This window comes from Parus major, chromosome 4 (assembly GCF_001522545.3).
Source record: "Parus major isolate Abel chromosome 4, Parus_major1.1, whole genome shotgun sequence".
Classification (NCBI taxonomy): domain Eukaryota; kingdom Metazoa; phylum Chordata; class Aves; order Passeriformes; family Paridae; genus Parus; species Parus major.
In genome coordinates, this window is record NC_031771.1 from 47,047,547 (window position 1) to 47,072,035 (window position 24,489).

The 24,489-nt window shown below is 39.0% G+C and overlaps 1 protein-coding gene across 8 annotated transcripts in view; it reads right to left on the reverse strand.

The window, feature by feature from the left end:
- Positions 1-5,455: 5,455 nt before the first annotated feature.
- Positions 5,456-24,489, reverse strand: part of C4H4orf19 (chromosome 4 C4orf19 homolog) — a 41,637-nt gene continuing 22,603 nt past the window's right edge. For 7 of the 8 annotated variants that reach the window (XM_015624812.2, XM_015624807.2, XM_015624811.2 and 4 more), the window contains 4 exons: positions 24,263-24,349; positions 21,511-21,565; positions 8,903-8,950; positions 5,456-7,868 (listed from right to left, as the gene is read on the reverse strand). In XM_015624812.2, the coding sequence (XP_015480298.1) occupies positions 6,926-7,868; positions 8,903-8,934 (975 nt within the window). In that variant the 5' untranslated portion in view covers positions 8,935-8,950; positions 21,511-21,565; positions 24,263-24,349 and the 3' untranslated portion in view covers positions 5,456-6,925. Of the gene's footprint in view, positions 7,869-8,902; positions 9,606-21,510; positions 21,566-24,262; positions 24,350-24,489 lie in introns of those variants that run through there. The other variant, XM_033513553.1, reaches the window with a different exon arrangement.

Consider the following 24,489-nt stretch of genomic DNA (forward strand, 5'->3'; position numbering starts at 1 on the left):
CACTACTGCTAATGAGTAAGCAAGAAAAGAGTGGTTAAGTCTTGGCTATCTAATATTAATGAACAGCATGTAAGACTTGGACAAATAAAGATGGATTTAGATTTAATTTTTTCTCAGTGTTTTGTGAAATCCTATATTTTGGGATTTTGTTTCAGGTAGGTTAGGCTCAAAGTACTGGCATCTGAAATTTGCACTTGTTTTCTTTTTTTAATTTTGATTTTTTTTTTCTCCCCAGTGGTAAGGGACCTGCACTAAGGTTCTGCTGGTCTTTTTACTCAAGCCATGATTTGATGTTATCTCTTCTTCTGGATGCTCCTTTTGTCTCTCTGAGGGGGCTAGCTGATGGTGGGGCTACCATGATGCAGAGCTGGAAAGGACCCTGTCAGCCTTGGAGCTTCATTCCTGGCAAGTTAAGGCCATCTGCATGAGGTCATATGCTTTTCGTCGTATCCCCTATACATAAGGGATCTGTAGGACTGGAGCAGGATAAGGAAAAGGAAGCTGAACAGTTTGGGAAGGTAGGAGTCTGTTCCTCTAACTTTCAAGAAAAAGGTAGGAGAGATGCCAGGCTTGTAGTATTGGAAGCAGGAAGGTGGCAGAAGCTTTCACACAGACATTAGTGGTAAGATTTGAAAGCTCTGTGCTGTTGCAGTAAGCAGCCTCCAAATTATCTGTCTCCCAGATTATCTGGAGGAAAAGATTGGGTTGGTGGTGTATTTTGCTGCTAAGTTAAGTGAAGCCAAGTCCCCTGTGGCATGGATTTAGTGCAGAGACAGTTATATGGGTAGTGCTTGGCCATCTGTTTCTCTATGTCAGGCCTTGTGTGGGTCTGTGTCAGTCTAGCTTAGTACACCTGTTGTAGCTGAAACACCTCTTAAATTATATCTGGGCAGCCTCTAGCACTGTAGAGGTGCAGTGGCATTGAGTGTAGCTGCAGCTACAACATAAAGGAGGATGTATTAGCAAATGCTTTTTTCTACCAGCGTAACCCTTCTGTTTTATATGTGTAAACCCTCTGATGCCCTCTTCCCTTGTCTATTTTCAGTCAGTCATCCCAGTCCTGTCTCTTCTGGGCTGCAGAGTTGTTAGAAGTGCAGCAGAGGCAGACGGGTGGCACTTGTGCTGATGTCACAATTGTGGTGGTGATCTTGAAACTGTTCTGGGGAATAGAGAACACTGGATTCAGTACACTTTTCATGGCTGTCACCATGGAGCAGAGCAGCAGCAGCAAGCCAACAAACCTAGCTGGTACCTGATGCAGAGGGGCAGGTTTGGAGAGACACTGCTGGGGAGGGTAATTCAGAGGAGAGGCAGCAATGGGAGTGTGAAAGACTTGGGAAGATGGACTGAAAAATAGTAGTGACAGGGCAGAAGCAGTTGGAGATGAGCTTTTGTCATTGAACTGCTCTGAAAGATGGGTTTTTGTTCTGTGGGTGTCATTAGATATCCAGCTAAATACTCCGGTGATAATATGGTTTGATTTTCATATTGAATAAGATAGTATTTTGAAATTACTGTATTAAAGTAGTATTTAACTATTGGTCTTCATTATTGATTTACAGTGAAAATAATTATCCAATAAAAGCAGCAATCTTAGGAGAGCCTTAAAATAAAATACCCATATTTCTGAAATTTTATTTTCAAAGGACTCTATAATCATATATGCATGGAGAGACAGTAATTCAGTGTTTTCAGTCAGGTGCAAGCAGATTTTGTGTAGAGTCACTGAATTTATACTTGCTGGCAGCAGAGGGAGCTATGAAGCTTTTATTGATAATTCAAAAAGTCAGAGTGGGTCACTGTAAAAAAAAGAATTAAACCAAAAAATCTGAACATGTCACAGTTTAAAGCGTGACCTAAGGTGCCTCATAGGGCTGGGGCAGAGCTGTGGCTAATCAGGACCCAGTAACTCAGCCCCTCTCTGGCTCTGCAGTGGCCTGGAAGTAGCTGCTGCAGTTATTAAAAGGAACAATGTAAACTTCTCTCTGAGCCAAATTTTTAATCAAAGCAATGAGGAAGAACAGGATCTGTGTGTCGTATGTCAAAACAATAGCAGCGTGCATCGACTGGTAATTAACACTCATGCATGAATCTGGAAAAGTAATTCCCAGTCAGGGTGGAGTATACATATTCTTTTGTAAGGCTTTTGATAATTTGACTTGATTTTGATTAATGCTGGATCTCCAGTGTGGTTGTTTATTTGCAGATGCTAATTGGATGAGTTTTTTATGTAAGTGTATGTAAACAGCAGATAAATGAGTATAAGGAAAGCAAAATCAGACATTATTCTGGCAAAGTATATAGTAGTATATAGATAAACCCCTGTGTCACTTTTAACTAACAGACTGAAACTGTGGCATTAAAAATCTGTAATACTAAATTTGTTCTTGAGACTGATTCCAGAGAAACTTATACCACTTCTGGCCACAGCAAAATCTCTTTTTGTAGTGCATCTAGTATTGACACAGTGGTTCAATGCCAACCAGCAGCCAAGCCTCAGGCAGCTGCTTGCTCCTTCCTGCACCAGTGGGACTGGGGAAAGAATCGCAAGGTTAAACACTGGAGAACTCATGGGTTGAAATGAAGACAGATGAAGATGGTTTAGTAGGGAAAGCAGAAGTCATGCACACAAGCAAAGCAATATAGGGGATTATTCACTGCTTCCCGTGGGCAGGCAGGTGTTCAGCCATCCCCAGGAGGGCAGGGCCCCATCATATGTGACAGTGACTTGGGAGACAAACACCATCACCCTGAAAGTCTCCACAGTGGGTACAATGTTCTGTGCTTTGGAATCTCCCTTTGGTCAGTTCAAGCCACCTGTCCCAGCTCTGCTCCCTCACAGTTTCTTTAGTGAACCTCCTAACTGGCTGAGCATGAGACAAGAAATAGTTTTTGACTTAGGACAAACACGACTTCCCAAAAAGCAAAGCATCAGTGTATTGTCAGTGCCATTCTTATTCTGATTCCAAAACACAGCACTATAACAGCTACTGAGAAGAAATTAACTCTATCCCAGCTGTAACCAGGACAATTTAAATTAAGGACATTTTCATGGATTTTTTTTTTTTCTGAGGATTTTATGAATAAGCTAATCTGAGGAATGCCCCTAAATTATTTAATACATTATTTCTGGAAGAGGATCTCAAATAAGAACTAAAGAGATGTGAGATAGAAACAACCTAAGTTATTCATTCTTGGCCACATCCCTATGGTTGGTCCTCAAATACCTAAACAGAGTTTTAATCTCATTCATAAATTCATTTTGCTCTGTAGTTATCTTGCCTGTGTCACCTACCTTCCTTTCATTTTGCATAAGTCTATGTAAATTACTTGGTACTGGCTCCAGATATTAAGAGCAGGGAGGGGATAGGATATGTGATCACAGATTATTGAAAATCTGGCCATGCTTGAGGTTAAGGTGAATAGCTAAGGGTGTTGCCTTTCTCCTCTCTGCTTCTGCACTCTCATAATAATCAAGCTAATCTCTAGCTCAGAGTAAATAGAAGATAGCTTAATGAGCAAATAAATGATTTAAACTGTTGTCTTCATGTGACATGGTTTTATTGTGGCATTGGTTGAATACTTAAGTTGTCTTCAACCTGACATAATATTGGGATGCTGTATTTCCTGAAAGACTTCTGAGGTTTGTTTTGTTAATGAATGAAAGGTTTCTCAGTTGTTAGTGTGTAGTAATTGAGCCATGAATTAAAGCAAAAAGCTGTTAAGTCCTGTTTACAATAATTTCAATCAAGATTCAGAGCAGAGAATGATGTAACCTTGATAGCTTTGATCACAGTCATTTGGAGGTGACTGCTTGGGATGTTGACTTCAACATTTGGATTACAAACAAAATCAAGAGAAGTGATGTTTTTCCTGTGTCTTTGAGAGAGTCCTGTTTTCCAAACTATGTTGTACAATTTATTTTCTCTGACTAAAGGAGAAAGAGGTAGGGAGTGGAGGAGTAGCTACATATATTAAATTCTGTTGTGAAAATAGACTTAACTATTTAAAAGAAGTTTAAATGATATTTAACAAAAAACCAAAAAGTTATTGCTGCTTATGTTAAGGCATTAATAGCACTTTTTCTCTGTAATTTTCTATTTTCTCAAGTTACTGAATTTTACTCTCACAATTGCCTGAGCAAAATGGATTATTCAAGCTGGCAGTGTTTGTGTTTATTTAAATCAATATCTGATGGACTGTGATGGACACATAATTATTTAAAATCTAATTTTTATGGAGGAAACTGTGTGGATTTTAAAAATTACTTCTTGAATAAGTTAATCTTTTGCATTTATTATGAAAATTGTACTGTAGTCTGAAAAATGGCTAAGAATTCCTGACACTTGGTGGTGTCAGGTAGAGTTGAAGGTATATAAACATATACGTCAATATAAAATGCATACAAATGTTGTTGGTTTTTTTTTTTAATTTAAAAGTGGCAAGGTTTTTTTACTTAGCAGATAAAAGAAGTCTGAATGTTGTATTTCCTCACCACCTGAAGTTGGTGTTACCTCGTAAGTTTATTTTATGGAGTTTTCCATATGATGTAGATTTGAGATATGCAGATGCCTGACTTTTTTTTTTTCTTTTTCTGTGAGAGAACACTGAACAGTTATTTCCAATGCAGTGAATAGACTTGCTTTTTGCTGGATTTTGCCTCTTATATTTATGACAGTGAGAACTTGGGCTGGAAGGCATGCACTGTCTGTGGCTCAGCTGCTCTCATGCAGAGGGTTTCAGCCTGGTGGCCCATGGTTGCAGGCAGTTGCCCATGGAAGAGTTACTTGATTTGAGTTGTCTGCGGTGTGTCTGTCCAGGGGCTCGCCTCTTACGTTTTAATGCTTGAGGGAGCAAGGTGAGAAACTTGCTGTGATTTTCACTTGAAGGTTGAGCTGGAGCTCAGGTTAGAAAAATCAAATTGATTGGATATTGGAAAAACCAGGTAAGTTTTCTGAGGTGTTTGTTGCATTTCTTTCTTTAATGTCTTTTTTACTTGAATTGTTTTTCATGGTTTGTGTCATGGTGCAGCAAGGGCCTGCTGGCTCCCTGGGGCTGGGATGTGGGGAGCAGCAGGGGCTCCCTGGGGATAGCAAGGCTGGATTCCACAGCCAGGGCATGGGGCAGCCAACAGCACCAGGACAGCCCCAGCACAGGCATCTCCTGCAGGGCCCATGGCTGGGCTGGCTGCTCTGCCCTCCTGGGAGGTGAATGAGGTCCTGGGCCCCAGGCAGGGCAGGGGGAGCCCTGGGGTGCCTGGCAGGGACAGTCAGGACTGGTGACACTCTCAGCATAACTCTTTAGTGGCTATGTGCTGACAATTTCAGCTCCTTTCATTGTTGTAGTAACCTTTGAAAGACAAATGCATATGTGAAACTTGTATGCACTTATGAGAAGGCTTAGAAGGACCTATTAAAATAAGATAGTGGTGGAGAAATCAACAATACTACGATACTTTAAAACCATATAAAGCTTTTTTATTTTACAGATGCAATGTTGTGACTCTTACCTGTAGCTGAATATAGTTCTCTAGAAGCTGAGGCTTTAGGTTATTTTAATTTCTCCTAGAAGTATCATTAATGTTTTGAGAAATCAAAATCGGCACATACTGTAGGCAAATACATTGTTGGTGTTTTTCATGTATCTAATGAGGGTTGTATCTTATTAAACTTCTTTAATGTCATTTTTATATTCAGAAAATGCATAAAGTACAAAAGCCACCAGATTATTTTTTATATGGTTGAAAAATTTATTAGGAATTTTTAACAAAAATGTGGAAACCACAAAATTTCAGTATAAAATGTCAAACACTTTCTATTCCAACCATACTTTTGCTGAATTGGCAGCACCAAATTGGTCTCTACCTCCTTTTTTTTCCTCCCATTAGAAATGAAGCCCCTCCAAGAATGCTGCTATATTTAGATCTTATACTTAATCCAGTTTGGAAGGTCAGTCCCTTTCCTGATGTAAATTTAGGGACTACAAGCAGAGCTGAGGAGGGGTCCTTGTTGGCTCTTGCTGTTTTTGTATAAACAAAACACATTTTGCTGAGTATGTTTGAGACACAGCCTTTTTGAAAACTGTCTTGTTAAGACAGGTGACATGCACCTGGAAAATTTAGCATAATTCAGAGGTTTCAACAGTTTTTAATCTATCCAAACTGGTAGGGACTGAGTTTCTCTCTGTGGCCTCTCTGATAGTGTCTGTGCAATGCTTACATGAGCTACTTCAGCACGTTAAACCAATAGAAAGTTACTAACCCTCCTAGATTTGGCTGGGCTTCTGCTATTTTAAGGAACTGAAGCAGCAACACTTGGGGTATCAAAGAGGTCAAGGTAGAGGTGTGTGGGGAGAAGTAATGTTACCATTCCAATGCTGGGTGCACGTGCACAGATTTAGGCTTAATCCATAATGGAACCATAGCCGTAGTAAAGTTCAGTCCAAGCTGCCTTCCCTGTTTTGCATTTCAGTAGTTCATAGAACTTTAGCTCATTTATGTAGGTTTTTTTCTGGTAATGATGAAAATCAGTGGTTTCCAACTCCATAGCTTCAATAGTCCTATTTTAAATAATGGGAGTTTTGTGAACCTGGAATATGCAGTGTGTACAGACCCTCATGAGGAAAAAAAGGAAACACTTGCATGAGTCCAGATGAGGTGGGTATACAATTGAATATTCTGTGTGGAAGAAATGATGCTTTTGCCTCCTGTTTGGGCCCAAAGAGAAGAGAATTACCATTAGTCAAGGAAGCACTTCTGTACCTCAGGCAGTAGAAATTAAAAGGCTGTATAAAACAGCTGAAGGGACCGAGGTTTAGTCCTTTTATATATGCTGTTCATAACCGTTCTCCATGTGTGCTGTACATCTGTTCATAGGGATCCAGAAATAACATCTGGATCTTACCCAGTGTATTAGAAAGAAACTGTCTAGTACTCATCATCATCTTCCAGGTCTTCTCCTGCTGTTGCAGCTTCCAGTGCAGCCAGAGCTGCTGCAACTTCTGCATCTTCCTCCTCAATTCCTCCATTGACATCTTTATGGCTGGTGTGTGTGGGTGCCTGTGTGTCTTTGGTAACAGCCACTGCAGTGATACCACCAGTAAGGCTCTCACTCAACCTCACAGAGTCACTTTTAAAAGGTTCAATACAAGTCTCTTTCACAGGCCAAGGTGGGATTACACAAAGGTCCTGGTTCTGTATTGCTGAAACACCAGTGTTTTGGTTTGAATGTGCACAGCTGACTGAAAAGCTGTCTTTTTCAACATAGTTCCCAGTTTGATTGCCATTTTGGGGATAATCAATACCTGGCAGTCTTATGGCATTGTCTTCTGTCTCCAGTATTGAGCTTCCTTTGAGAAAGATGCTGTCTTCTGCAGACTGGGAGTCTGGAATACTGTTAGGCACATTGCTGGCTGCCTTATTCTGACTGCCTGTCTCTAGGTCAAGTTCTTGTCCGTACCTATTTGTTTTGGTGTGAAAGTCTCTATTACTGGCTGAAGAAGCCTCTGGCTGGCTGGAAGTTCCCTTTTCACTGGTTTCTTTCATTGGGCTTGTGTTGGGGTTGAGCATGGGGTGCTGAGCACAGGAGTTGCCACCATTGACTGCAACATCAAGCTTTGCAGCATGCTTCACAAGGCCATCCTCTTGACAATCATTTCCTCTGTGGTTCCAGAGAGTTTCTGTTGTACAGTTTTCTGGATTTTTATTTTCTGTTTTGTTTACCACATCCTTTTGGAGTTCATTTTTGGGTTCTTCATTTTCACTATCCTCTTTGAATCTGGATTTATTGCTGCCTTGTTCATTGTATTTATAGCTGTTTCGTTCATGAATACATCCAGATGATTGTACTTCTTCTGGATCAAAGATATAGCTGGAGTAAGGAAAATTTGTAAAGGAAATGTTACTTATGATGTCAGTCAATATAATTAGGAAAAAAGATTAAGCTTCCTTTTTAAGCTGAAGGCCTTGAGGAAGGGGGTGTCACTGAACTCTACCTTGGGTCCTGAGAATGAGTTAAACCAAATGGAAATGCTGAATATGCTGCCAGCTGCTGTCTCCTGGGACTGATCATAATTAACTCCTCTAGTGAGATTCACCAGGAGCATAAAGGAGGATGTTGAAGAACTATGTGCTGGTCATTGCTTGTTTCCAGCCTTATTTTTTATTTTCTCTGGGGAGCTGATTATCCAAGGACTAGACGTATCATGGACTGTTAATTAATATGTCCTCATAAAATTGCTGAAATATCTTCCATTTTTTTTCCTGGTGTTCTTTCAAGTCTTTTGTCTTTTTTTTTCCCACCTCCTGATTTATTTTCTTCCTCTTGCTGCATAGTTTCCTTGACCTATCTCTCCCAGGGCTCCCCTCTTGTCTTGATCTTTCTTTTTTCTCTCTTTTAGCCCCTTTTTCTCCTCAGTTCCTTACCTGTTCTACAGAAGTGGCTAAGGGAAGTAGTAACCATCATGTGGGGCTGAAATGTGGTCTTTGTAAAACTATCTAGTCCTCCTCTCTAGGGAGACTTTTAATACGGGAATTCTTCCCCCAACTTACTACATTTAACAGCTATGATGGAAGAAAGGAATTGTTGTTCATTTTCATTGCTTAGGAGAGAGGGAGGATCTGGCACAGTGTGTGCTCCCTGTTCTGCTGAATTGAGGGAAGCTCATGCTATCTCAATTAGAAAAAACATGACTAAAGAAGAGTTTTCAATGCAACACAATCATAGGAATTCTAGAAGTGCACCTTAATTACAGTAAATTAAAAGGACTTTCATAGGAAATGTGTATGTCTATTCTTAAAGATGCTGTAAACTTTGAGAAAACTCCAACCTTTTACAGTGGCTAATTAAAGCAACAGGGGTGGGGGAGCAGAGACACATGGTTTAATGCTTTTGTTCTATTGTACCTTTGTATCATTTTGCAGCACCTGCACCCCATCTGGATTTTCCTTAATCTGAAAAGAGAGAAAGGGAAGGCAAGGGAGAGACAGAGTGAGTCAAGCATTATGAAATTAATATATGAGCAATTGAAAACGAGCTGCATTGAAAATGATGCTCATGTTTAGAAGGGTTTTATTAGTTTAAAAAGAAAGATGTCTACACAAGAATGGATGGAGTACTGTTCAAGGTGTATGTAGGTTGTCGTCTTGCATTGGCAATGGTCTTTAATTGGGGAACAATTCTTCAATTTAACAATTCTTTGATAGGGATGTTCTCTCAGGATAGTTTCCTAAGCAGTTTTATGATTTGGAGAATTTTAAGTCAATGTATTGTGTCTGGGTTGTTGATTTGTTGTTTGGTTGGGCTGTTTTTCTATTTTTCTTTTCCCACTTGACACTTGTTGGTAAAGTTCTCTACCATAGATTTGCCCAGCTGTCTTTTGAAACAGTAAACTGCTAGCATCTACTACATCCTTTACTCAGTGCTTTCATAGACCAGCCTTGCCTGTGTGAAGAATTACTAGCTTTTGTTTGACCTGAACCTGTTTTTTACTAGTAGTATTTGGTGCCTCGTAGTTCTTGTATTAGAAGTAGTGACTGTCATGTCCAATTGTCACCATAGCAGAAGTCCTGTACTGTGCCTTCAGTGCTCATCTATATAAATGTTACCCATATTGACACTGTTTTGTTCCAATGAACTGTCCTTGTGGTGTTCTCTTGAGTCTTTTTGCATTTTAACATCCTATCCACAGGAAGTGTGGGAACTACAAATGCAGAGTTCTCAAGGTGTTTGAAACCTGAAAGAAGCATGTTCATTATCTCCTAATATCTTCCTGTTTCACTTGGCCCTGTGACAGCTACTAAGCACTGAGGTGAGATTTTTGTGGAACTATCTCTTAGTGAGGTACAGCCAAATTCCTGGAATGGGCAATTTGTTATAAGCAGTATGTTGCACCTCCATTTTACTACAGTAAAATTCCAGAGTTTAACTAGAACTAGCAGTCTGTCTGTTTTTTGCTACACCATTGCTTGATGCAGTGCAGACTTATGCCAAAGTCTTTTATTATGAGAAGAAGTGATTTGCTGATTTGGACCCTTGAGAACATTCCTGTTCTGAGCCTAAACTGAAGTCCCTTCAGATCTGAACATCCAAAATACCTAAAACCCCCAATATTCTTGATGGGTGGTGGCTATCTTATTTCAAGTTAGTAAGTCAGGGCAGTAACAATATGTTTTGTCCATTGTTACTCAGGCTCTTTCTTTTTCTCCTGAGATACTCTTCAAACTCACATACTTTTGCCAATATATAAGGACAGCAGCTCACTTCCCATAAAACAAAAATTGATGAAGCAAGGTCAGGGTATTTTCTGGAGTAATTTGTTTACAAAACATCCAAGGAAAGTAGTATTGATTTATTCTTCTCAGCACGGCCTGAACTGCACACTGGTAATTACGCTAGTTGAAATGTAAATCAAAACAGATGCCCTCTAAAATCTGAGTACTTCTGGTGTTAGCACCAAACTAAATACTTGATGTCAGATGTCTTATTTTTGGAGCCTCTAAGGGCCTACAGTCATTCAGCAGCTGGTTTTAGCCTAGGTTATAGCTGCTCATAACTATGCTTTTTCTCTTTGTGTACACATGAACTGTTCTGAGCAGAAATTTCTATGAGGAGTAACCACCTAGCTGAGTAGCTTGTTGGAAGGCTGTTAAGCCAGCTGCTTTGCTTCCTTTCTCTTGGTGCTGCTTCTCTCCCTGAACAGCAGTCTCCCTTCCACATCTCTGCTGTGTACTGTGTTCTCACCCCACATACCTCAGCAACATCATAGCAGGAATTCTGATACAGGGTTTTTTGTCTGAAGAGGATTGCCCACTGAAATGCCCACACAGCCTTTGGCTTGGCTTTAAATTTATAGGCTTGGTGAAACCAGTTCTGATTTGTATGTAGACCAGCTCTAATAACAGATATTGCTTCTAGCTGAGAGTGGGCACTTCAAGTCAGTGTACTTCTACTTGGAGTTTTATCTGACAGATTTGCCACTCAGGGATTTTATTTACAAATTTTGTGGTATTTTTAAAAAAGAAAAAAATACTGCTTATAGGTTTTAATCATTGGGAAATCCTAATTGCTGGCCTTTATTCTATTGTAAAAATGTTTGTGATCATCACATAAGGCAATTATAAATTGAAATTACTGTTGTAGTTTTCACAGAAAGCACTTTCCTGATTTTTGGTGTCTGTGTGGTGGTTGTTTTGGGTTTTTGAGGTTTTTTTTTTGGGTTTCCTTTTTGGTTTTAAATTTTTTAAAAAATTTTATATTATTACACCTGCTGTTGGAATTATCTCTGCAGCTACTGCATTATGCTTTTCCACTGATTAGTTACAACTGGATCTGTCCTGTGACATGAATAAACTATTACATATGGAAAACAGTGTATATTGTATTATCTTATGAATTATTTCACATCCCTGAAATAGAAATATTGTTTTACAATGTCACTGTCTGCCCACTGGCTTTTTTTTTTCCTTTCCCTTTCCTTCCATTTATGATAATGCTTCAAGTCAAGCTGGAAAATAATTCTGGGGAACTAATTGCTTTTATAGCCTGAAATGCATGCTTTAATCCTATTTATCTTGTTTTAGATACCAAGCTCTAAAGACTTGTGTATTGTGTGATGTTCATGGTTGCATTAATGGATAAATAATACTAATAAAGTGCTGTCTGGAGTAGTTTGAGTCAAGCAAGTGTTACAGGCTTGAAACAAAAGAATATTAGAAATTCCAAGCAGTGGATGATCATATGTTAACTGATACCAAATTTAGAAACATTGTGTCCTCATTAAAGTTTGTTTGTTTGTTCTGTCAGATATGCCATGCTGCTAAATTGATGAAATAATTTCAGATAAACATGACATGATGTGGAATGCTGTCTTGTAGAACACTTTGGGGGCTATTTTACCCCTGGAAAAAATCTGCCTTTCTAAAGTGGCAGTAAAATCCTTGGCTTTAACATTCAGGTTCTCAGAGTTCAGATCAAACTGCCATTAATCCTAGATATTATTCTTTCTTAACCATGAAATTTCTGAAGGCCTGTAACTAGTCTCTCACTAGTTATTATGCAGTTATTTAATCCTGAGCAGTAATACATCACCTGGCATTAAAGCTCTGCAAAAATGTTAAGTAGATTTTAAAGTTTTTTTAGATGTGGACTGGACCACTTAGAACATTTGTAGGAATAAGGTGGAGCTGTTGAGGTAAAAGGAATGAAGGTGGCCTAACTAGAATTATTTTTTTTTTCTCTCCCAAAATTTGAACTTGAATTTTTCAGCTTTTAGTAGCTGCTGCATCTCCTGTGCCTCTATGGATGAGCTTGAACCGGTTTTTACAAAATAATCAGATTCTTGCAGTGTGACAGTGTAGAATAGCCTTGTGGTTTGCATAGTCAGTATTGGTGCTTGTTTCATTTAGTTATGATTCTTTTCTTCAGTGAAAGAGATGGAAGAGGCCCAGCTCCGTGGTTTTCCCCAGCCACCCCAGCAGACCTCGGGCTGACCGTGTCAAAAAAGAGTCCAGCTGTAATGTGCTTGCAATGTATTAAATAATTGTTCACAGAGAGACAAGAAAAACCTGATGTTATGAAAAACTGACTTTCTTCCTTTAAAGCAATATGATACAGATGAGCAACTTCTTAAAAAAAAGGTGGAAAAAAAATCACACAATGGAAGGACATAGTAATTAGTCTTAGTTTGAGGAGAGCGGGACACAAATCCCATCAGTAAAACAAATGCTGAAAAAGGAGAGGTGGTTAAAAACATTTATGGTGGCGCCTGCTAAGAGAATGAGGTGGGACTTCCCTTTCAAGTGTGAGACCTTGGTGTAGATAAGAAGAATAATGTCTCACTGCAAATCCACAACCTTGTGTTTCAAGCCACAGTGTGCTTTAAGAGAAGTCTGCTTTTCTTCATCAGATTTGAAAAACATAAGGCATCTGACTTTAAATGATGTAACAACATAAATCATATTGTCTATTTAAACTGTGGCTGTGTTATGAGTAAATAAAAGGCAACCAAGAGATGATGTCATGAAAAGGGAAGAAGAAATATTTTTGAGTCATAAAAATGGTCTGGCACCTTTCTCAATATTCTTGGAAGTTTACATGGAAACAGAAAAAGGTCAGTCTTATTTTTATTCATGGTGTATTTTTTCTTCTGTCTTGATTTTTATTTTTAAATTCCTTTTAGACACCTTCAGGAGCAGAGGCAGAAAGCTGAGGGAGACAATATTAAAATAGCTTCTCTAGTAGATCTCAACAGATAAACTATGACTTTGGATAATTATTTTTAATCCAGTTGAGGACTTGTGGGTTTTTTTGTTTTGGATTTTTTGGTTGGTTTTTTTTAGTTTGTTTGGAGTTTTCATACCACACACCTTGAAGCTTCTGTTGTTTGGCTTTTTACTCTCCTCTATCCTTTCCCCCTCTAGATTACCTCAGCAAGTAAGGAGATGCTTCCTGCATGGGTATTATGTGGGCTGATGAGCCTGAATGATGTATCTCCCAGGGGTCTGAGGCACCTCCTTCTGATGACTTTTTCCAGTAGAGGCATCTTTCAGACTTGATCCTGCCAGTGTCTTCCCCATCAGTTTGCTGTGTTTTGTACTCTTCAGTGAGACCTGTCCATTCTGAGATACTGCCCTGACCTACCAGTCTCTTTTGCAATGGACAGAAATCCTTCATCAAAATTATGTTTGTCTGCCTCACTAGTAACGCAAACACAATTTACTTTGTTGGTGTTTTTTTTGCTGACAGAGATGCCAAATTCTGACCAGCTAGGAGACATATGCACAGAGGCAAGTGTGGGAAGAGAAAGTGTTTGCATAGAAATATGTGCAGAGGAAATATAGGGACTTTGGGGTGGGGATAACCTTAGAGAGCTGTAGCACTTGACAGGCTTCTCCTAACAGGAGGTACAGTTTGCCTTCTGTGCTAAGTAGGCACTCACACCTCAGAACATTTCAGAGACTGTCCTCAGCCTGTGCTAGGTCTGACAAAGGCTCAGATGTGCCTAGGCTGGAGGAAGGAAGTGCAATGTCCATGCTCATTGCAGGGTGGATGGACGAGATGACATTTAAACTCCCTTTGAACCCAAACCATTCTATGAGTCTCTGTGTTACTGAGGCGTGGAGGCAGAGGAATAATTGATCTGGATGACAGATAATAAATAAAAGAGGTGCAGAAAAACTGTGGGAGGAGTGGTAGAGTTGATAGGAACTATATTTAGAAATTTAGCGAACTAGTAAACATACAGTAGAAAAAGATACCAGCCTATGCTAGAGAGGGAGAGAGAATAACAGAAAGAAAATGTAAAAGAAAAAAGATGAGGAACATAATTTAGTCACATACTGTGCAGGCTAATCACTACTATTGGGTGAATATAATCTGCAAGAACTGTTTCACTTAAAATGCAGAGAACAGTTCAAATCCTGTGGGTTTTTTTCCTGACCTTAGTCACTATTTTGAGACCAGATGTCCTCAGAACAGGTGCAGGCTTGGGGAGCAGGAGAACCCAAAACCTCTTGGGACCAGAATTATCTGAACAACCTGATCTACTTGAAGATATCCCTGCTCATTGCAGAGGGCATGGGCTAGGTGACCTCTTCAACCCAAACTATTCTATTATTCTGTCATGGTCTATGGAGAGCACAGTCTGTGCTCAAATCTTCACTGAGACCAATACTTAGAGCTGGGCTGAAATCTAATTTCATTTTTCCTGACTGAATCTTAATCTGGAAATTTATTTTAAATGCGCTTCAGGGAATAGCTCAATTGACATATATAATTTAAAACAAATGAACTAAACTGAGGAACTGTAATATGACCCCTTATAGGAAGCAGATCCCACCTCATGGACTATTTTAGTTTCTCTGTATTTTGCTAGCTGAATTGACTTCAGTCTTTTCGTTCACACTTTTCTTAAAATGCAGCACTGAGGTGTTGTTCCTGTGCTTTGGTCATCTCACAGTCCAGCCCTAGTGAGATACCTGGCTGTGCCATCCTGCTGACAGAGTATGACCTGTGGATTGACTGTGTCACCCTGCAGCTCTTCCTATATGTGCTGCTCTGCAAGAAAAGAAAAGTCTGCAAATGCTTTTTCTGGTGCAGCTTACTCTCCTGTTTCAAAGGAGGCAAGCTCTATATTTGGGAATAAGGAGTGTCAGTGTCTGACAGAAAGAGCCTTATGCTCTTATGCTATCCCACCAGCACAAGGTTATTGCCAAGGTTATTGTTTGTCCTATTTTTCTTTATTGTACAGAGCTGAGGAGCTGCACAGGTCTGTTAGCCACTTTTAATCTCCAGTGAGAATATTATTTGCCTATTGAAAGCTTGCATGCATTTCTAGGACAGCTAACAGTGAAGACAGGAGAAGCTGACACATCGAGACTCCTCAAAAACTTGTATTGAACTTCTTTAGCCATGGCCTGACTACACTGGTGACTTGTCATTCAGTTTTGGATATTTGGCTCATATCACCACCCTCCGCTTACTCCTTCTTAAATTGAACCCCCTGTTTTTTATAGATAAAAATGATCATTGCTGGAATGCAAATAATCCATACATTGTCATCAGTTGTTAAGAGCAAGTATTTACTTTTTTTAAGGTTATTTTTCCCTTTCTCCCTGGCCAGGCTGAATCAAGCCCATGGATCGTACATTGTACAAGGTGACCTGATACTTTGCATTTTAATGACTAAAGTGTCAAACTTCTGGGTGATATTACACACAGACACTGTGTACAGACAATGGCTGTTTATTTCAGTGAGGGAAGAATTTGATGTGTTCTGTGTGCTATTCAAGACATAGAAGTTGATGTGGGTTTTGTGCCTGTGAATTAGTGATACAATTTAGGTTTCTTCCCAGTAAAACCATGAAACTGATTTAGACTGATATGTTTTTTCAAGGGAGAAAAGTGACTTTAATCAATCCAGTTACCATAATCTGGGTCTCATTGATCAGAAGCATGTGTTGCTTGTTATCTGGAAAATTAAAGAAGTCTCACAGTTACAGCCTCATAAATTTGGATGCTTTGTATTCTGACATAGAGTAGTTTTTTCATTACCAAGAAAGTAGGTCTGATATGACAAAAAGTTTTAGCTTCATCAAGGTAATACATGGAAAGATAAATGAATCCTTAAATGACAAAGACATGAGAGCAGTCACAGTAAGGGGCAAAGCAAACCAAGAGACATTTAAACAGAATTGTTTCTAATTAGCAGGATCCCACACTTTTCAGGAGATTAAAAAACAAAATGACTTGAAGGTTCAGAGGGTTGGAGGACTTCCCTGAAGACACACTGTAAAAGCTGGAGTTGTTGAGCTTGGGAAAGAAAAGGCTCTGGGGAGACCTTGTGTGGCCTTCCAGTACTTAAAGGGGGCTTATAAAAATAAAGGAGAGGAACTTTTTACATGGGTAGATAGTGATGAGATAAGGCAGAATGGGTTTACACTGAAAAAGGAGAAATTCAGATGAGATATTGGGAAGAAGTTCTTTACCCAGAGGGTAGTGAGGCACTGGAACAGGTTGCCCAGAGAAGCTGTGGATGCCCCATTTCTCAAAATGTCAAGGCCAGGTTGGATGGAGTTCTGAACAACCTTATCTAGAGGGTGGGATCCCCACCCATGGCAGTGGGATTTGAACTACATAGTCCTTACAATCCCTTCCAAACCAAGCCTTTCTACAATTCTATGAATATCAAATACCCATATAACAAATACCATACTTGCCAGATGAACCATCAATATGGCACAGCTGATCGCCGAAGTATGGCCTACTCACCGAACAACCAGTTTGGGAGTATGCTATCATGATTTTAACCTTTATTTGTGTTGTGTCATCCAAAAAGGTTTACATGTATTAAGTGTTTATCCAGGAAATTTGCAATAGTAATAGCTGACAAAAATGTGCAGTTACTACTATCTTTGTTCCAGGATCACAACAACAGCAGTCAACCCTAATTGCCATGTACATGAAATAGTACTATAATAGAATAAATTGTGTATTATATCTTTGTACATAACAGCATCCAAGCTAGAGTTCAGTCTCCTAGTTTAGAGGTGTGTCTACTGTGCAATTATGGGTCAATTATGCCCCCTACTTTGAGTGCATGCTGTGACATTTCTCAACATAGGGGAAGAGCCAGTGTGATATCGCTACTGTCTGATGAGAAGCTACTTTGGCAGTCAGGATGGTCAGAGTAATGGGAATACTTGCCTACATTAGTTTTCTCAAAATGTTCTCAAAATTTTCAAAGATAAAAGGTCGGATTTAGTCTACTCTGCTTATACTAGAAAAATACATGCTAATTATCTTACATATGTATAGTTGTACTGCCAAGGAACTATACCAGTATAGCTGGAATGGCAGAACCTGCTAATTCTTATGTGCCAGTGTGAATACTTCAGCTGGAATGGGGAGCACCTGAGCTGATGCAAATGCAACATTAACAACTGCTCCACTTCTTCACAGCTGCTCTCTTCCCATACCTCCAGGCATCTAGCTGTGTTTTTATCAGATCCTAATGGGTTTTCTGTTCCCACATTGCCCCTTCGAATTCTTGCTTTTTCATGCAGCTGTTTTACACCAAGCTCAGAGTGAGCAGTGGGCAGGTGTCAAGACAGGGAAGTTTGGGTGTTGCCAGTACTGCTGGAACATACCTACACTTGTTTGTGGGTGTGTTGGCAGAAGGGAAAGGTAATGAAAAGTAGATGCTATCAGTTTTACAAAAGGTGTTTTGATTTTTAAATATTGGTTGTTGCCTAAGCTGATAATAATATACATAGCTATGTTAAGTCCTGCTAGGCTCCTCCTCAAAATATACTTCTTTTCAAACCAGTAAGCTTAGCCAGGTCTTCCACTTCTGGTGGCTTCCTGACCATATTAGTCAGCATATGAAGTGCCATGTTTTATTCTTATAGATTCCTATTTCTACCTTGAAAGTTTCAGGGTTTGTTTGTGTTATTGTTGTTTGTTTTGTTTTGTTTTTAGTTAGTTTGTTTTTTCTTTGTTTTGTTTTTAAGAAGTCATTCTTATACTATTTCATTCACTGACTACTGTCCCTGGTAGCTGTTGACTGTTTTATAAACAGTTAAGAGTAAGGCCTGCTCACACAGAAGGTGGACCTTTTTGTGAGGCATTATTGCTGCAGCAGAGTGCCCTAGAGGACACAAGGGCTACAACTTGGAGGTGATCTGAACATAGAATTTTTTTCCTGTTGTGCTCTTTGCAATTGATTTTAAATATTTATAAGATACTTAAAAGGAAATACATTCTGTCTGACTAGCTCCTCATCATTCACAGCACTATGTTACAGAACATTTCCCTACCCCCATTATTTACCATACAAAATGATTGTTTTATTTTTAAAGAGTAAAAGGAAGAGTGGGGAGAAGGGTAAAACTCTCACAATCATTATCCAGTTTGCATAAAGGGAAAACCAAATAATAGCTGGTAGCATAAACCCTTTCATTTCCTCTTCTGCTGAGCTTGTTTTCTACACTTGGTTTCACCAAACTTATATAGTCTAGTGTTTAAATTACTGAAGTTTATGTTTCCTGTCTTTTAAAATTATCAATCCCATAAAATATAATAATAATTGTTTAATAGTGGGGCCTAAAACCCTGAGTCCTGTTTAGTCCCATATTGTATAGAAGCAAACAGAAATGTGCTCCTTCCCAAGGGATTCATGGTCTAAATGTGTGGCAAGACAAAAACTGGGGAAGCAGATGGTCATGCACATGTGAGAGAAACAATCAGCAGAGAAACTATATTTGAGTCAGTAATTGTGTTAGGCTAGGCCTGAGTGGGGAATCTGTGTTTGGCATCACAAGTGGTGCCTCAAATTAGTTATAGCAAATTTTTATGTAACAGAGGGGCTGTGTCTGAAATGTCATTTCTCTTGAGAGGTTAAAGTGTCTCTATGTGATCTTGTGCAACTGTGCACTTTGGAGGATGGATTCCGTTCACCTGAAAAGATGTATCCAACGTCTTTTAAAAACATTTAACGTAGAAACAGCTCTAGAATCTGGTCTTGAGGTGATGCTGCCATGGGTCTACAATTCACAAAGTGCCCTTGCTTATACTTGCTCCTTTCCCAGTGGCAGGCTTGAGCAGCCTGCTTTGGAGTGTGCCATCAAGGACGTGATTTTGATAGCTCTGAGATGTTTCTTAGAGACTGAGGGTCAAAGTGAGCTGGGGATCCTAATTTATGATGGAATTCTCTAACTCTCTGAACACTGCCTCCTCTGTGGGTTTGACTGGGAGTTGATGTGGGTGCTGTCTTCTGGCCTAGAAGTCACTTTTTCTTAGATTTCCATTTACAGAATCAGCTGATTTAAGTCTGCTTAAATATAGAAGTACTTTCCAGATGTGGATTGTTTCTCAATTGCATACCTATATAAAGGCGTTGTTTTTCAGCCTCCTGGAATAATTCAATTTTTATTGTATCAGTTTTATGGATGTTGTTATCAATGAGAAATCCTACTTGGGACATTAGAAAAATTGAAAATGTCAGACAGTGAGCATAATAGCTACAGCATACTGCTGTAGGATTTTGTCTGAGAAAAAACTTGACAAGCCAGAACACTTCCAAATATATTCTGAGGTAATTTGTTCTGTTCAGCCTGGAGAGGAGACTGAGGGGAGACCTTATTGCAGTCTAAAACTAACTTCCTTGTGAGGGGAAGAAGAGGAGCAGACACTGATCTTTCTTCTGTGGTACCCAGTGACAGCACCTGAGAGAATGGCCTGGAGTTGTGTCAGGGGAGGTTTAGGCTGGATATTATGAAAAGATCCTTCACCCAGAGGGTGGTTGGGCACTGGAACAGGCTCCCCAGGGCAGTGGTCACAGCACCAAGCCTGGCAGAGCTCAAGAAGCATTTGGACAATGCTCCCAGGCACATGGTGTGATTCTTGGGGATTGTGCTGTGCAGAGGCAGGAGCTGGACCCAATGGTCCTTGTGGAGCCCTTCCTACTCAGCTTATTCTGTGTTGCTGTGGTTGTGCCGTGTACATTGTCAGACACTGCCGCTCCCTTGCAGCATGGCAGCATTCTGTACACTGTGAAATGAAGCTCTTTGTTGACCCATCTGCTGGAAGCTGTTGCCCCTTGTATTTGCCTGAGAGTTCTGTGCAAAAATAATTTATTGGCCTTCTGCAGAAATTTGGGGCCAAAGATAACAGAACCTTTAAAACATGCTGTTGAAAGACTTTGAACCTTAGGTGACCTTGCTGAACAGAGGAAGATGGAAAAGGAGAGAGAGATGGAAATCTCATATGTTTTAGATACTGTGAAATTCTTTTAAGTTAAAATAAGAAAATAAAACTTAGGAAATCAGCATTGAAGTCTAAGCACCTTAACTCCTGTAATTCTGTCATTCTAGCTTGTCGAAAACTCCTGGTTGCACATCAGTTCTATGGAAAGGCTCAGTGCTTTGTTTGATTGTTTGTTTTTTCCCTGTTGAGTCTTTAGAAGTGGGTATGAAGAGACACTGCTGGAGTTCAGCAGGCCTTTATCCTTTAAGTATGCCATACATTTTTACTTCAGGGAGCAATATTCTGAAAATAGGCTTGTATGTCCGTGGAGATTGCTTCAAATACAGGATTGGAGTGTTTCGTGTATATGCATTTGGGCAGGATTTAGGCCAAGCAGGATATGTGATCTCAGCTCTGGTATTCAACTGTGACTTAGTGTGCCCAAAAATCATCTTGTCCTGAATATTTCAGATGCTTCTGATTTGTTTATATCATATGAAATATTGCTAGTGGCAGGTATTGTGGTGGTATTGTTGTAGTGCTCAGAACATCAGCCTCTCTTAATTCCAAGAAAATAGGATAAAGACATAAGTAGTTAGAGTCAATGATTCTCTTTTGTAAAAAAAACCAACCCAGCAAAAATTAACCCCCTGCCCCCAGTGAAAAAGAAACCAGCACCAAAAAATTCCCAAACAAAACAGACTTCCCCCCAAAATCCAACACATTGACTAGGGAGATTTCTTAAAATTGTCAGGATATTGTGTTTTTGTGTTTGACCATTTAATGGAATAATCTGCAGCTATTTATAGTGAAACTGTTAGGAGTCAGTGTGCTCTTCCCTCTCAAACCAAATTAATCCTTATGTTTTCCCATTAGTTCTCTTTTCCTAAATCCCCATTTCCCCTGCTTGCCTTCCATTTTTCTTGTTCTTCCCATACCATTTGACTGCATTTTCACATTTTATTGTGCCATTTTTCACCTGTGTGAGCTGTCTTAGATTGGTTCAGTTTTGTATTCCTGTATTTCTTCTGTATGGTGTCTTTTCCTAAACTTCAGAGTGGAAATTGGCAAGCTTTTATTTGCTACATCAGGAAACTTATGGGCTGGAAAGAAACGCAGTTCTGTTCTGTCACTAGTGCTTATCGCAGCTGAGCGTTGTCTTTAGAAAATACTGTGGAGTACTTTAGAGAGAGATGGTTTATGTTGTGGAATGCTGAAGTTACCAAGGTGAATGTTTTAAACCTACACAAGGAGAAAAAAATAATCTTACCTTTGCGACTGTACTCCATCGACTGCTTGAAAGATTTGTTTTAAATGTCTTGGTCCTGCAATAGTAAAACACTTTGCAAATGGTTTCTTCACATGCACATGAAAGTAAGAAGGATACTCTGAGGCATTAACTGTCTACTGCAAACAATGTGGAAATAGAACAACCTCCTCTTGGTACCATTGTGAATTTTAAATTTAGACAATGATTAAATAAATCACTTGAGTAGTATGCTCATCCCCTTGAGCTGAACTGGAATGCTAACCTGCTTAAAGTGAGCATAAGCTTTGCTACAATGGATTAGGACTCATGTGAAGTGTTTAAACAACAACAGTAAAATTAGAAAACTTTCAAATATGCAGTATTATGGGACTTTTTTTTCCTATGTGTTTTCTTTTTCTTTCTGGAAGACAGGATATTTATAGTATCAGTTAAAACTTCATGTGTGTTTGTCAGAACTTCACCCTTCAGATTTTCACAAACTTTGAAACTTAAATGCCTCTGGCATTGCAATAATATTTTAGATACTGGAAAAGCTGTTCTTTCAGATGTGTGCTCCAGCTAAATGGAAAGCTCAGCAAAATGATTTGTATTAAGAATTTCTAAAGAGACAAATAAATTAATGAGATAATTGTAGAATTAGAGTATAACAATACTGCAATGCAGATGCTTTTCCTCCTTTAAAAATGCAAATATTTTCAGTATTTCTTGTGAGTGAAATGTGAGCCCATGCGGATTTGTGTGTGCATGCAAACCTATAATAACCATTAATCACCATGTCAAGCTCATTTCTGTGAAATGGGCAACATTATTTTGCTGTGGGTTTTAGAAACTGGGCCATGTGCTTTCTTTCATTCTCAGCATCTCTTCTGTGTGAGTGATAACTTGAAAAATCTCAGTGTAGCTTACATTACAAACCACATATCCACACAGAGTTATACTTGCAAGTATAACTTTACACTCTTGAAATCTGCAAGGCTTTTCTTGTAAAGAGAGTGAAGTTTCTATTGTCCTTGAGATCCCTTTCAGCAGAACTCTCCTAGGATCTAAGCCAGGGTAGTTCATTCCTGGATTCAGCATCCATAGGCAATGGGGCTGGGAAGGGAAAGTACAAGGTAACAAGGACAGTACAAGCAACATGGTCATTGCTGCTGCTGCTGTTCTTTCTGCTGTACTCTCATTGCATACATATTCTTTGCAGCTGTAATTTTCAGAATTTATGGGTGAACTCTGACAAGTTCTTATAAAATTTCACTATCTAGCTTCCGGGTTTGAAAGTACCCCATGCCATATATGTAGTTTCATGGTTGCTGTTTGCCTACAAATTGAAAAGGACAACACTGCTTAGTGTCTGTCCCCTGGGTGATATTTAGAAGACTTTCTATTAAAAGCCTGAAACATGATTGAAAACTAAATGCAAATTTAAGTGGCCTGGATATCTGATGTGACTCATTGCTAAGGAGAACTTGGGATTCATTCAGTCTCGATTCATTTTGTTGCTATGTTGCCCTTAGAGCAAGTCACTTAACTTTTCCTGTATGTCACCATTTCATATCCTTCTCAGAGCTTAATGTTTGTGCTGCACTTCAAAGATTTATAGCCTTATTCAGTCTTGTATACTCTTGCAGAGGGTTGAATGTTTTTGTGCATCTGTTAAAGGTGTGATCAGTACTTTATGTGAAGTGAATAATAAAGCTTATGAAGAATGAGTCATGATGTGTTCCTGTTTATATGCAGGAACATTATCCCTTTTACTGGGGTAATTTTATGTCCTTTTGCATTCTATTTTTTTTTTTTTTTTAATATAGCAATCATTATTCATTAGTTAGAAGATTCCTCCTTTTATTTTTTGTTCAGATCTCTAATAGTCTTACTTGCAGAATAATTCTGTCTTGATATCCTAATTTATTTTGTGTAAGCCATGGCCTAAACATTTATGCATATGGTGAAAGTAAAATGAAAAAGAAAATCCATGATCCAGTTATGAAAGGAAGCAGATTTCATTTAACAAATTCAAAAGAAGTAGTTTGTTAAACAAGCTTGTTTAAACTTTCAAGTGCATTATTAATTGCTGTAAATTCCTTTTGTCTGTTTAACAAATTCTGAAGTAGTAGGTTAGCTATAGGGTTTTCCTTTAATTTATTGTTGGGTTTTGATTGTTTATTTTGAATCCTCTAGGAAATTCCTGTAATTCTGTAGAAATGTAAAATGAACATGCCAAAAAGAAGAGCTGCTGGGAGTCACAGCTGTTGGTAAATTGTCAGCATACTCCTTATATCATGTCCAATAATAACTAGTTTGATTGTCAACTGCTGTCTGATGTGTGTAATTGGCTTTTGACCCAAAAATAGACAAACCATTCTATATTTGTTCTTAAACTTGAGTTAAAAGTATTCTTGTTTTCATTGTATTTGGACCTTTTTCCTTTTCTGCTTGGTGGCAATAGTTTGGAGCATGGCTGTTAGTCCTATAAATTGCATCAGACATCTTAATTAAATACTCTTTTCACCATCATCTTTGCTTAGCAACATCCCTTCTGAGATATTCTGGGAAACTTAATACTTGTCTGGTGTGTAAAACAGTGTTCATAAATCAAGGTATGTTGCCATATCCTGCTTGCTTCTTGCTTATGTTGTTTAATAATTTTTATATTACTCTCTTTAAGATAGAAACATGAAGCCTCATACACCTAGTAACTCCCGCTGATTGCACAACACAATTACCAGTGAGACTCAGGCTTTGGAATATGGCTTACCATGCTGGTGTAGATTGTTAAAGCGAATAGTGTCTACATGGTTGTCATGGATCCAAGTAGCAAGCAGCTTTCACATTCCAAAATAACCTGGAATTTAAACAAAATCTTTAGGCTGTCAGAAACTCATATCAGCATTTTCCATTTCATTTGGTTGCTGAAAAGATGCTATCTCAAAAGTCATAAAACCAAAATGAAAATGAAATTATCTAAACGTGCTTTGGCATACA